The sequence below is a fragment of the Anas platyrhynchos genome, chromosome 2 (assembly GCF_047663525.1).
Source record: "Anas platyrhynchos isolate ZD024472 breed Pekin duck chromosome 2, IASCAAS_PekinDuck_T2T, whole genome shotgun sequence".
Lineage (NCBI taxonomy): Eukaryota > Metazoa > Chordata > Aves > Anseriformes > Anatidae > Anas > Anas platyrhynchos.
The window spans coordinates 35,768,427-35,782,270 of NC_092588.1; the positions used below are offsets into that span (position 1 = coordinate 35,768,427).

General features: G+C 37.8%; 1 protein-coding gene across 2 annotated transcripts in view; it reads left to right on the forward strand.

Moving 5' to 3' along the window:
* ARFGEF1 (ARF guanine nucleotide exchange factor 1) overlaps window positions 1–13,844 on the forward strand; it is a 92,255-nt gene that overhangs the window by 33,098 nt on the left and 45,313 nt on the right. For both annotated transcript variants that reach the window (XM_038173595.2, XM_038173596.2), the window contains exons 3-6: window positions 1,000–1,156; window positions 2,252–2,398; window positions 10,977–11,156; window positions 13,143–13,419. In XM_038173595.2, coding sequence (XP_038029523.1) covers window positions 1,000–1,156; window positions 2,252–2,398; window positions 10,977–11,156; window positions 13,143–13,419 — 761 coding nt within the window. The remainder of the gene's footprint in view (window positions 1–999; window positions 1,157–2,251; window positions 2,399–10,976; window positions 11,157–13,142; window positions 13,420–13,844) is intronic.

Genomic DNA, 13,844 nt, shown 5'->3' on the forward strand with positions numbered 1-13,844 from the left:
ATTTGCAACAAATGTGAAGAACCTTCATTTTCAACTAGTTCTGTAAATACACATTTGAATTACTGCAAGAATGTTGTAGTCTCTCACTACAGAATAGGAGGTTGTGTTCTTTTTTCTTCTTCATACCGTTTATCAAATCTGTGGAAGACAGTGTAGTTTTGTAGTTTACCTGTAGTGTAAATATATGCATGTGTGCACAAAATTATCAAGAATGCTTTTATAAAGGTGATGAGCCATTTTATGAAATAAAAACCCAGACATCTTGCTTCAAGTCAAAGGCAGACTACACTGATGCACATGAATTAATGAAAAATTACCTACCCTTAATTGTCCATTTTTGCTTAGTTTTAATAAGCACATTGCTTCTAAAGGTGCTTTAGGCAATAAGACTTGGACATTTTATAATCATCTCAAATATTGTACACTTACAGTTTTTTTGCATACCTCACCCAAGTGAGATACAATGATAACCACTGAACTTTGAAATTCTGTGCTGTCATCTGGAGCACAAGTAGAGCAAAGTTTTTGTGTTTTTTTCTGGGTTTTGTTTGTTTTGTTATTTTGGCAAGCTGACATTTGATCTGTTCCAACAGTGTAACTTCTTCCTCGACTTCTCCAGGAATTATCATTGACTGTGGAAGTGCTATTGAATGCCTTCCGCACTTTTTACCCACCATCTGAGGAGGGGCTTTTCTGGTTTTCAGGGAAAATAAGTCTTTTTTTTTTTTTTTTTTTTTTTATGCCTTCAAACCAGCAGGGACCACTGAATTTCTACTTAGTGTGCAAGTAGGTCACTGCACTCATCCATAAAAGACATAGGCGTAGTATAAAAGCTGTAAGGAATATTTATATGAGCATATTACCTTTGTGTTAATTTCATAGCAGTTATTCTTTCCTAATGCTGATTTTCTTGATATTTTATTTCATTCATAAATGTTGCAGTGGAGAGAACTATTTGTGCGGTGACTTACAGCATCCTAATTAAATCTTTCTGTTTAGTCCCCCTCATGGAGAAGCAAAGCCTGGTTCAAGCACTCTTCCACCGGTGAAATCAAAGACGAGCTTTATTGAAGCAGACAAGTACTTCCTACCATTTGAGTTGGCATGCCAGTCGAAGTGCCCTAGGATTGTCAGTACATCTTTAGATTGTTTACAGGTCTGTATGAAGATGTTTCAACTGTCAACTACAAAATCCTGTTGATTTGAAGGGGAAATAACAGTTATACGTAACAAATAACATTGTTGATTTTGTTATTTTACCTTATTGCACACACAGTGAAATCAACTATATATCTGACAGTAGATGACTATGTCCTACTGATAATGTAGTGCATCTATGTTTATTTTTGTATATGCATATTGCCACAGGTTAGTTGCATTTTTGGATCAATTTTATTATGTTAGTGAATAGCTGCCTGTTTTCACTTATATGTCTATGAATTGAAATACTGTCAATAGCCTAAATGAAAGACTGAAGCTTCACTAATTGCAGGTATATAGTTACCAGTTTCCCTTTATTCTATTTATAATTGTAATAAAATACTGAGACATCTAGTTTCTCAAAGCTCATTGGCACATACAATGTTTTCAGCACAGAATTTAGTCACTGTTTCCTCCTGAGTGGCCTAACAACAGCAAACTTGAACTCTGTATATATTTATTTACATTCACAGGCCTATCCATACACACCTGCTGTGCTGTCTCACTGTGCTGCCTTGCTACTCTGTTCCTTAAAGTATGGGGAGGTCATGGGGATTTATAAATACTGTCAACCTAATACTGTTCCTGTTGGAACAGAATATTGTTAATTTTGTAATATATTCATATTTGAAGTATTGAAGACCTAAAAAGAGAAAGAGAACATTTAAAAAGAGAAGGCTAGCTAGTGGCTTAAATAGAAAACATCTGTAGCCAGTTTATCTGTTATTAAAAACACGTGTGTTGGTGACAACTGATGTGTGTGATGTGGTGGTGTTCTTTTCAAATCCTGTTTGTTTTAAAACATTATTAATTATTGAACCAAAAGCTTTAATGTTAAGCTTGTTGACAAACTTTGTATTGCAGATGCTCAGTGAAAATTGAATAAATCTGGGGACCTTCTTTTAAAAAAACATCCTTTATGTTTACTGAGTGTTGGGGTAGTTTTGGTTCCAAGGTGCAAATTAGAGCTATCAAATACATTTATTTATTCTAATGAAAAGCTGACTTACTTACTTTTTTAAGCTTTAATTTATGTTTTTCTTTCTTTCAGAAACTCATAGCATATGGGCACCTGACAGGGAATGCTCCAGACAGTACAGCTCCAGGCAAAAAATTAATTGATAGGATTATTGAGACAATATGTGGCTGTTTTCAAGGTCCTCAAACAGACGAGGGGGTTCAACTACAAATAATAAAGGTAATACAATTAACCACTACTTCCAGTATTTATAGTGGTAACAACAGGAAGAGATTCATGACCTCAGAATTCAAAAGCAGAGATGTTTAATTTGTAAATATAATGATAGTTTTTAAATGCTTCCTTGGTTCTGTTTGCTTGAGATGGAAACTCCCTGAATTATGCTCCTTTCCCTACTTTCTGCTATTGCATGTCGAGTGAATTCGTGGCTGTGACACGAAGTCTTGTGCATAGACCACTGGATGAAGTTTCATTCACAGCAAATCAGTGGAGCTCTCTAATTGTAAAGAATTACTATCAAATAATCCTGTACTCCCAGTGGGGAAGATGGTAATTAAGAAACAGATTTTTAAATCCATTTTGAAATTATTTTATGAAATGCAATTAGACCTGGCAGACAGTTGTTACCATGGTAGCTTTGTGCTGCTGTGTCATAGATGTGCTTGAAAGAGATTTAAGGTTTCTTTCCATAGCTTACGTAAACACTACATGTGGAATTTGTACAAATAAGTTTTTTCGGGGGGACTCTAGCTGTTTCCTGATTGCAGTGATTAATTATGGGAATTTACTATGGGAAATTATACCGAAAAATGGAGTTTAGCTAAGGGAAATACCGTACTTTATCCCCGTAACAGTAGTTTTGGAATGGTTATGATGTGAGCAGTAGTGAAAAACATAGTAAAAAGCAGTTAAAAGGAATGGAGTGTTTATTAGCTCATATTCTTGTGTATAGGTGTCCTGAGGTGTTGACAATCTGGCTGATTGTATTTACTTGTTTTACTACAAAGATTGTACTTTTTCCTCCTGTTCCTTTTCATTGCTCCAATCTTCCTTTTTCTTGACACCCTGCTTCTCCAGCAGGTGATTGTTAAAAGTGTTTCTGCTCCTAGTTGTTTAAGTTTGTTGTTCCATTTTGCCCAAGTATTTTAAGACATTTTTCATCTTGCAGGGGGAAGTTTCTGTTGATTTTTATTTTCAAAGGCTGAAACCGTTTTATCTCCCTTTTGCCTTCTCTCCAGATGCTTTCCTGTTCTGGTCCTTTCATCCCTTAGCCTGTTACCTGGGCCAATATGCTAACAAAATTAACTTCCTGCCTGAACAGGGATGTCTGCGAGCTGGAATTCTTTCTGTTCAAGAAAACAGTTGAGAAAAGTCAACTCTTCAACAATTGGAAAATGCATTAAGCATATAAATTAACTTAGTGCTTTTTTTTTTTGACTGTTTAGACTTCGCTAATTAGTATGTTGGAATTCCTGGCAAGCTGAAGAGTCTTGCTTTGGCTCCAGGTTTGTCCAGTGACTGTACACTATAAAAAGCATCAAAATAAATTATCTTAGTGAAGACTGGAGCTTTTGACTTCCTCCATGTGCAACAATGAAACTTAATAGTCAGTCACATTGTATTAGGCTTCATAACTCTTTGGGTCCAGGCTGTCTGTAGACCCAGCTTCTCCAGTTCCAACAGGGAGATAGAAGGTGGCGGACCTGGGTGTCCCACTTTCTGCACTGGCACTCCCAAAATATTACTCGTAACATGAGCAGTGCTTCTGTGTGGCAGCTACATCACCAGCACTACTGTAAAATCAGGACACTGATCGCCCCAGCACCTTCCTCCCTGGAGGATTATCCTGGTTCTGCATGCTGAGTAGACAGCCCTTACGGAGTGTGCTGCCATCCACCCCAGGCCTGTGAGCCAAGGCTGGGTAAGAGTTCACACCTGGAGCTATTTGCTAGTTTCTGGGTGGCTTTCTAGTGGCAGAGTCATCTAAGCATGTTCCCAGCAACCAGAGCAGCTTAGGCATTCTGAAATAACCTTTCTGCTGACCTGCAAGGAAACAATCCTGCTGAGGAGTGTAGCTTGTCTCGGTGTAGGTATGTCTGATGGTGGGTTGGCAGCTTACCTTATCTGCCTGTTTCTGCTCATCTGGTCTCATCTCTAATCCCCTCGTTCTTCATCTGCAGGCTCCACGATGAGCCACACTGGGAAACTGGCCTTTTTCCCCTCCTTCCTCCTGTAGTTCAGCTTGATCTGATGTAATTTTGATGTCAAGCCACGTAAATGCTTCTTCAGCTGTAATGGTGAGGATTGCCAGGAGCAGAAGGAAAGCAAGAAATTAGGCTAGTGCTGCCATTGGAAGGTGTTTGTTAAAATTAGGTTCTAGGAAGAGAGGTGGCTTCAAACATTTCTGCCTTCAGGCTCGTTTTGCTGGGGCTGCTATGGTATTTGTGCTTTGTGTCCCTGAACTTCCTCCTGACACCTGCAGAGGTTTCAGTTGATATTGTGTTTCTGTCTGGCCTTACTGTTCCTGAATAACTACTGCGTATGACAAAAAATAAGTTGCACAAAAACAATAGGGGTGGGGAAGAAGATGAGATCAACTTTGCTCGTAAGTGTTCTCTTTGCTTGGCGTGCTGTATAGCAAGTATTATTATCTAGATACTCTCCCAGTTTAACTCGATCATATTTGGCAAAGAAAAAATATTTGTTTGCTCAATATCTGAAATTAAATGTCACTTGAGTGACTGTTTATTGAATCCTCCATGTGCTGTGAACTGTAAGGTCAGCCCCGGCACTCATGCTCTCTATTGACCAGTATCAGTAGAGGAAGAAAAGTTAAATCAAACATTGACCACACAAACAGCCTTTTAAAACTAACGAAAAATAAAGAATGGTTGGTTTACAGAATGGGAAAACTGTAAATGCTGACTGATTCAGAGGAGCAAGGAGAATGGTTATAGCTTTGAATGAATTTTACTGAAATTTGTGTGAAAGCAGATTCCAGAAGACCCTAAAAAAAAACTTCTCAGCTCAATATCCTGTTGTGTTCCCGTAGTGTGAAATGCTAACAAAATAACTCATTCATCTGCAGTATCCTGGAGTTGTGTGGTTATTATTTCCTATAAAAAGGTCATAGAAAGTTTAATTTTTCCTGCTGAGTTTAAAAGAAGCTGTGGATTATGGAAGGATTTGAGAATCAAAATAATGATGTAGGAGGGTTTGTTTTGGATTCTTTGTATTTTTAGGCATCCATCTGAAGTTCAAGGCTAGGACTGGTTACCTAACCTGCAAATGCTGTCCTGCTGGTTTGTAGTTTCACTTTTTTTAGAGGATTACACTTGGTTGCACTTCTGTTGTGCAAAACACATATCCATTGGTTCTAGCTCATTTTGAACACCCAGTCTTCCAGTGGTGAAAACCAAACAGAACTTTATGATCCATATATGCTTTATAAAGTATATACTTTACATTATTTATATCCTCTTCCACACAACTCCTACTGGCACATAGTTCTTCTGTTCTTTTGCAGTCTCCACAGTCCTAATCCTTCATGTGTTTCCAGACTGGTAGCTGGTTGCATGCTTGTGAATGGATTTTTTTTAAGATTAATCTTACATGGGAAAAAATTAGTTTTAATTAAATACGATGTGTTAACTAAGAATCCGTTATTACTGGAATCTGGTGTAGAATCTAGGATGGAACTCCGATTTTAAATCACTGTCTTGACTGTGAAAGCGTTCTGGAAGTAAACAATGTGTTTTTCTATTTTTCACATCTTTACAGTGTCCCTAAGACCTCAAAGTTGGTAAACTAGGTTAGGTAAAACAGGTCTCTAAGGCTATGGTGAATGTGTAGCATATATGACTGAATAATTTGGGAATGGTAAAGCAGGACATCATCTTATTTCCTCACAAAGAAAATGTGGTTTGGACAAACATTGCGTTCTGTGTGATTTTGGTGTCATTCATGTTGAAAAATGATTTATCCTTTAAGGTTCTTCAACATATTTGCTGCTCTGTGATTTAAGTACTTGTGTACCCCTTTTTTCTCCAGAAGTCTGTTCCTAGTAATACATTATTTCTTTATAAATAGATGTTCAGACTTCGAGTATTGGATATTAAAAAAAAAAATGCTGTTTTTAAAAATGTATTTGTTTATAGTTTAAAATAACCTGATAGCCTTTCTCAAAGAAAACTGAATGATGTGGTTCCAGTGGCCAATCCACTACAGCAAAGCATTAGGGCCGTTGTGTTTTATGTTCTTTCTCCGGTGCTTGAGAGTCCCCAGACAACTGAATTATGGTATCTTACCCCAAGAAGGTCTGTGCTGATCAGATGACTGCTATACAGTGTCATAAATCTTCCAAAGATAACACAGTTAGCTGAGAGGACGAAAAGAATGAGCTCAGTTGAAAACTAAGCTGTCTAGCAGTATGTATGTAGGTGTACCTGCCTCTTGTGTGTTCTTAAATCACTTCTCCTGGTTGTTTCTTTTACCGTAACCATTCTGTTCTTGCAGAGTATTCAGTGTGAAAGGCATGAAAAGTTTACAGGTGCAGATAGCTGCTGGATGTTTTTTTTAACAGAGAATATTAATTTTGTTTACCTTTTAAACTAAGTTAGTTCTGCATCACAAATTACAGTACTTAGAGTTTTAATATACTCGTTCTACATAATATTAAATTCACTAAATCTGCAAACGTGCTCCAGGCTGAAGGGAAAAGCAACGTGGATGTCACAAAAATAAGGTAATTTGTAACTCAGATATCCTGAAGATTTTTCTCCTTTTCCAAACCCACCTGATGGTTGTTCATAAAAATAAACAAGCTTTGTTGCTGTGAGCTAGGTAGAGGCACAAAACAATAGGGGCTCTATCAAGCTCAGAACAATAGGTGCGAACAATTGGAAGGAAAGCAGAAGGAAACGATCTCACAGTCAGGATGATAGCCGGTAGCCTCAGGACAATGAGAGCTTGATTGCTGTTGGTATTTTTGCAGGCTTTGTGACAAAGAAAGTTTTTTTTTATGGAAGGACCTGAAGAATAATAAGGTAGTGCTAACAGTCTGTACAATGATTTCTTCTATGCCTACAGAAGAGCAAAAGGAAGTAATGCAGTAAAGCATGCATTTTTTTAATCATCTCTCCTTAGTGTATGCTGAAGGTACTTAAATGAAAGCAGGTAAAGCGAAGTGTGTCCAGAATGGGAATTGGTTGCAAATCTTTACCTTGCTAGAAAAGAGCAACCAAATGCTTCAGCTCCGCAGTCAGCAGAGCCAACCCAAGAGCTTGCTGTTGTCTTTCCCTGCAGACAGGCGTTTTTCTGTTCAGGTTTTGATCCCAGCTGTTGCCCTTGCCCTACCTCATCCCTTGTTCTGACATGCATCTAATATCGTAAACCAGTTAAACCCAATTTAAAACACTGTAAAACAAAAAAACCCTGCCAGAAAAGGTAGGGCTATTGGTGTTTTGTTTTAGTTTATTATTTATTTAATTGTATTAACATACTGTCATTAAAATGGCACAGATGGCTTCATGCCTGTTGCAAAGTAAGCAGTAAGGGTATGGCTGGGAGAAAATCAGACCTTTTGTTGTTCCACTTCTCACGGACCTACATCAACATGTAGCAATTTGAGTTTTTATATAATCCCTCTGAACTGGGGGCTGTTGCTACAGTGATTGCCTTCTACTCATTGGGCTCCTCTGTCTCGCTCCCTGTATTGGATCTAGGAGCTGTTGGCCACGGAGAAAGGTGAGAGAGTAATCTGATGAGAACTGATACAGTCAGAAAGGGAAGGATTGGTATTTTAACAGATGAGCTGATGGGTTTCAGAGGAGCAGTACCGCTGCTCCAGATGGTAGCCTGTGGTTTCTCAGGGTTAGTTGTCATGTCAGTTGTGGTAGGGGTGTGCTTATCTGTGACACAGAATGAGGAAACGTTATGTAGGGCAGGACATCGAGCTGAACCCTTAATGAAAGATCTAAGTTAAAAATGCCTGTCAGTTTACAATTATGGATGGTAGTAATTAGGGTTCGTTTTCTCAAGTGCCTGAGAAGGAAAGAAAGCCAGAGGAGCGGCTGTCAGGACCATTTGTAGGCATGTTAAGCTCACTAATAGGCATCTGCAAGGAGATTGCCTGCTGGTAAGACTGATTTCTCAGTTGGCATAGAGGATGGAGTTAGTGAATTTGTGGTAATATGTTGGACTGTCAGGAAGAAGGTGCCTCTACGTGCCTTGCTTCTACACCTCCTTACGAGGTGGCATGAAAAGAACCAAGCTCTAGTAGTCGTAACACGCATACTGAAGAAACTTTTAAAATTCAGGCTGTTGAGCTAACTAAAACGGTACATAATCCATCTGTATAGCCTTGTCAACTTTTTCTACTAGTAAGCATTATCTCCTGTTACAAAAAGATGAAAAAACTAAGGCTTCAGTGAACTGCAATGTAAGTTAAAACTGGACTTTCAGCTAGCAAATCGTTCATCACCTGAGTTTAACAAGGATGACAACTACGAGCTGTTTGTGGCTTGTGGCTTTGTGATCATAGTAGTGCTTCGGAAAAGTGGGGGGGAAAAAAGAGCAGAGCTGTCTGTTTGTGCCTGGGCTCCACTTGTTTAGATTGTCCTCTCAAGAGTTGCTGATTTTACTTTTTTTAAAAACTAGCATAGACAAAGTTCTTCAAGGTTACTCCTCTGACAGAATTATTAATTAACGTTTGAAGGAGCTGTCTGCATTGACCTCTCAGGACTTCTCATTCGGGGACACACACAACTTTAAAAGCAGAGTGCTAAAATACCTGTAATACAGAGCATGTAGGTATGTTACATGAACAGAAGAGGCATACAAGTATAAAGAATGGGATTTGGCATGTTTTAACTCAGTTTCTCAATATCCAAGCTTCGTGAAGCCACCAAAAACTAGAAGGGAGAAGTGGAGCAGTACCAGGTACTTAACAAAAGATAGGGAAAATACAATACATAGAAGTAGAGGTGCTAGGGCAGTATAGAATATGTTCATATGGGGACAGAGGGGATGGGACAGGTGGTGAATATTTTAAATATATGAACAGGTTTTGGCGGAAGATTTTATTTTGGTGGCACTGGATTTTGTTACAGATTTTATATGTCCTCATCCCTAAATTATGCTTTCTGGTAGCAGAAGCAGGGCATTAAATGTTCTGTGGAGATACTGAGTTGTTGCACAGAGAGGGTCAGAATCCAGGATGGTGCTGTGAATTTCGGTTTACCACTTCCTAGTTTTTAGAAGGTCCGTCAGTGACATAAACTGGATTTTGGGAGGAAAAATAGTATCAGTAATGAGAGACTTCAGGTCATTTAATGAAACTGTTGTCTACAGTTCGTCTGCCCATGTGATACCTTTATGTTAGTTGTTTGCGTGTTGTTTTTTTGTTTTTATTTCTTTATTAATTTAAAGAAAAGCTTTCTAGTGGCATTTAGGTACTACTAGTTTGTGGGTTGTAGCATGAGATGCTGTTTAATGGTCATGCAGATAAATGCATTTTCTCCAGCAAGCATAGTCAAGCATACGTGTTTCTCCACTGATGAGAAAACTAAGGCACCACGGGTGGAGTAAGAAGGGACCTTCAGCAAACTGGCTATCCAGGAGCAGAAGTGGCAGCTTGGTGAGATGGGCTTCTGATTTTTGAAGTGTTTGAGTCAGAGATGGGTGCTCTTTCTCCACTTGTTGGTACCGTGTGTGGACAGGGATGCTGATGATCCTGTGAGTGAAATTAGGTATGGTTTGATGAATAAATTACACAGCACTTCAAAGAACTTTTGTGCTTAACTTTGATTAAAGGTTAACTGTGATTAAAGTTAAAAATACCTTTTGTAATGTAGGAGCTTTCTGGTGCTCCCAGTGTTACCTTCCCTAAACATCCCATGTAATTGTTAACTCTGTCAAAGTCTTCAGTTCATAAAACTCTTCCCTGTTTTTTGGCACCTTCTTCAGGAGTACAGTGATCAGTGTACATGATTGTGCTGTTGCAAACAAATCTCCCCTTTCCTTCTGCTTTCCCACACACTCTTCTGAGTGTCTTTGCACCTAGGCCTCAGCTTTACCTGTCTCTGTTTCTGCTCTTCAGTCCAGCCTGACTCTACCTCACATGTGTTCTTTAATTCTTTTAATTAAGAATTGATCTTTTAGGATACAAAACATATGCATATTTTTTGTGAAGTAAAAGAAGCAGATACTAGCTCAAGTGGAAAGAAAGAAGTGAATTTCCGTGGAGAAAGCAATAAAATATTCTAACATATATCCAGAAAGAATGTTTAGAAAGTGTGATTGTTGCACTTGTAACTGCCTAAGCATATACTTAATCTCTGTTCTTCAGATTTGTATTTATTTCTAAAACAACTGTTGGACAATTTGGATGGCTTTCTGTGTTTTCATGGGTAGTTTGTCATTCATGTTCTGTGTTTAGAAAATTCTAGGGTGGCTTTTTTTAGCCACCTGATAACTCTATTGGTTACGTACTGCAGTTACATGCTGTGAAACACATTTCCTATATACACTGATTAAAACACTCTGCTTAGCATATGTTAACATAACTGGTATGTATGATGTTTTGATATGGCAAAAAAAAATCCTTGAAAAACTTGATTGAATTACAGCTAAAGATATGTACTTATTTATATTTTAAAAGTAATCCAAAACTGATGTTTATTCATTCGCAGACTATTTCATTGACAGAAAAGTTTTGACTGGAAAATACATGTGTTTGTTTACTTAGGCTTTGCAGACTATTTCTTTGACTAGAAAATGTGTGTGTTTGTTTATTTAGGCATTGCTCACTGCAGTAACATCCCAACACATAGAAATCCACGAAGGAACAGTGCTGCAAGCTGTAAGAACATGTTACAATATCTACCTAGCAAGCAAAAATCTCATAAATCAAACCACAGCCAAGGCCACTCTAACGCAAATGCTGAATGTCATATTTGCACGTATGGAAAACCAAGCAGTGAGTATCAGTCTTTTTGTATAGAAAATAGTTCTTAAAAGCAAACCAGCTTGAGAAATTTGTCATTGTTATTAAAGCTTCTGGTCTTTCCTAAGTTATGTAACTTCGAAAAAGAATCTGGCATCTTATGTTATTCTTTATTCTTTCTGCATTTTGCTCTCAGAAAATAGGTGTGAAATGTGCTGGCAGGGGAGGGGTGTTGTATAGGATTTAAAATTCTGAAAGTGGGCCTCTGTATTTAATGGATGTAATTGACTTCGGTTTCTATTCTCAGGCTGTCAAGAAGTGCCACGCTACCTGCTTAACACTGCATACAGAATAATTTTGTATTAGTGAAATACTCAAATGTTGTGATGATAAACACTGAAGAAGTAATTCATAATTAAAACAGATATAACAAAAAAAAAAAAACACAGAACCCTTCCCAATCATGTAATCACTTTCAGATACTTCTGCCACTGAAATTGTTGTAGTGAGTGGTCAACAGGAACACCTCCAGCAAATGTCTTGGGGCTTCCGCTGCTCATAACAAAGATCAATAAGGCAAAGTGATTGTCCTTATTCCTATTAAATTACAAGAACAAAAGTGGATGCTCAGATAGGAAAGCTGCTTGAATTCTCATCTAGTTATAGAAGTAATTCTGCTGTACTATTACAAACTCGTAAGTTTTCTTTAAGATTAGGTAGTGGATCGAAGCTTGTACTTGACTCCCTCTCAGAAGCAACTGCTTATTGGAACACAATGCCATCACACTCAGAGATTTATGATACATTTATAATAAGTAATGGCAAAAGCCATACAGTTACACGCGTGCTTTGGGAAATCAATGTAGTTGCTGTCTTTTTAACCAACTCATTAAAGAAAAGGATTATTATTATCCTACGCTGGCAGTCTTTGTTTTTGCTGGACTCTAAGTCTAGTCTTTATGCAAGCTGATAAGCTCTTTTGCTTGTTCTGGGCAACTTTTTTAATATGATAGCTAACAAGGGTGGAAGGAATTACTTAAGCTGTAACTTGAAAGGTAGTATCTACTCAGGGCACCCCAAAAAATGCATCATAGAAAGCTTTAAGCGGAAGAGTAAAGGGCTGAGATCACACTAGCCAAAATAACATTGTAAACACTGGTCTCTGCAGGGATAGAAAGCCAGTCATTAGAGCATCACCTCAAAGGACACCCAGTGTTGGTTTGACTTCAGTAACTGTTGTCTTAGTCTGTTAGACAAATTACAGATTCTCTTTTATTTTCAGGGATTCCAATGCGAGAAATCATTAAAGTCAAAATAACCTTTGTCTTTTGGTTTTTATGTTTTGTTTTGTTTTGGTTTTTTGTTTGTTTGTTTTGTTTTTTGTTTGTTTGTTTTGCTTTTTGTTTGTTTTTGTTTTTGTTTTTTTTGACATGACAGTTTCTTTCTAAGGATCTGTCCTCTGAAGTCCTGTGGAAGTGCAGCCCTTTCTTCTCACTTTTATCTCCTGTTTTTTAGTTTATTTTTTCCTGTATGTTCAGTCAGCTTGCTAATTTTTTTTCTATTAACACCACAGGTTTGCAGGATAGGAGAAAACGAATCTTAAGTTTTCCTATGTGTTTCTCTTACTGAGAGCTTTAAAATATAAAAATAAGAAATTGTCCTTTATGTTACGCTATACAGGCCTTGTATACTGTCACGCCTCCTGGTTGAACTTCCTTGTTCGACAGGCTTCCTCGTATACTGGATGTACTTTTGTCACCCATTATACATATTGAAGATACAGTAAGTGTTATGTGCATAGTTGGGAAGCAGCCCTCTTGCAAAGACTTCAGCCTGTGATATTATATTTTTTCATAATAACACAAACGATATATGTGCTTAAACTATTACAGGTTTATGAAGGCAATGTTTAAGATAGCCTATAGAGATTCCATGTTTATTAAATAACATGCAGTGTGTATATAGCTCATTGTTTTGTTTTGATGATAAAATGTTTGTGTCATTGCAATGTATTTCTAGCTTCAGGAAGCCAAACAGATGGAAAAGGAAAGACACAGACAGCAGCAACACCATCTACAGCAGTCTCCAGTAAGCCATCATGAGCCTGAGTCACCTCAGTTGAGACATATTCCAACACAGACTGATCAGCTGTCTAAAGAACATGAGAGAGAGCTTGACCACAACACAAATGATGTGGACAAGAACCTTCAGGAAGATTTAGAGGCAGAAAATGGATCTGATATTTCTAGTGCTGAAAATGAACAAACAGAAGCCGACCAAGCCACAGCAGCAGAAAGTAATCAGTGTGTATTTCTGTTTCATGGAGGGAGGGAAAAGGTCTGTAAAAAGAAAGGCTGAGGACTGTCTTTTTTCACCTCCCAAGCCTGGAGTCAGGCATATAGATATTTTTTAATAATTGAGTATAGTCCTTGTTATCACTGTTAAGCTTTATCACTGGTATCCTTTAATCTTAGGCTCTCGTACTCTTGCAGCAAAGATGCCTCTTTGCACCTGTGTGGTATTATGAAAGTTCTGAAAATAACATCTCAAAGCCAGCAGCTTTTGGTGATTAATGTATGTGAAAATACAAAATGGATGTATTTGTCTTCTGTTGGCATAGGCCTGCATATTATTTACCATTTACAAGTTAAACATTGGAATGTTTGTGCTCTACAAATACTGCTTTCAAACATCCAGAAACTATGTTGTTTTTTTTAATGT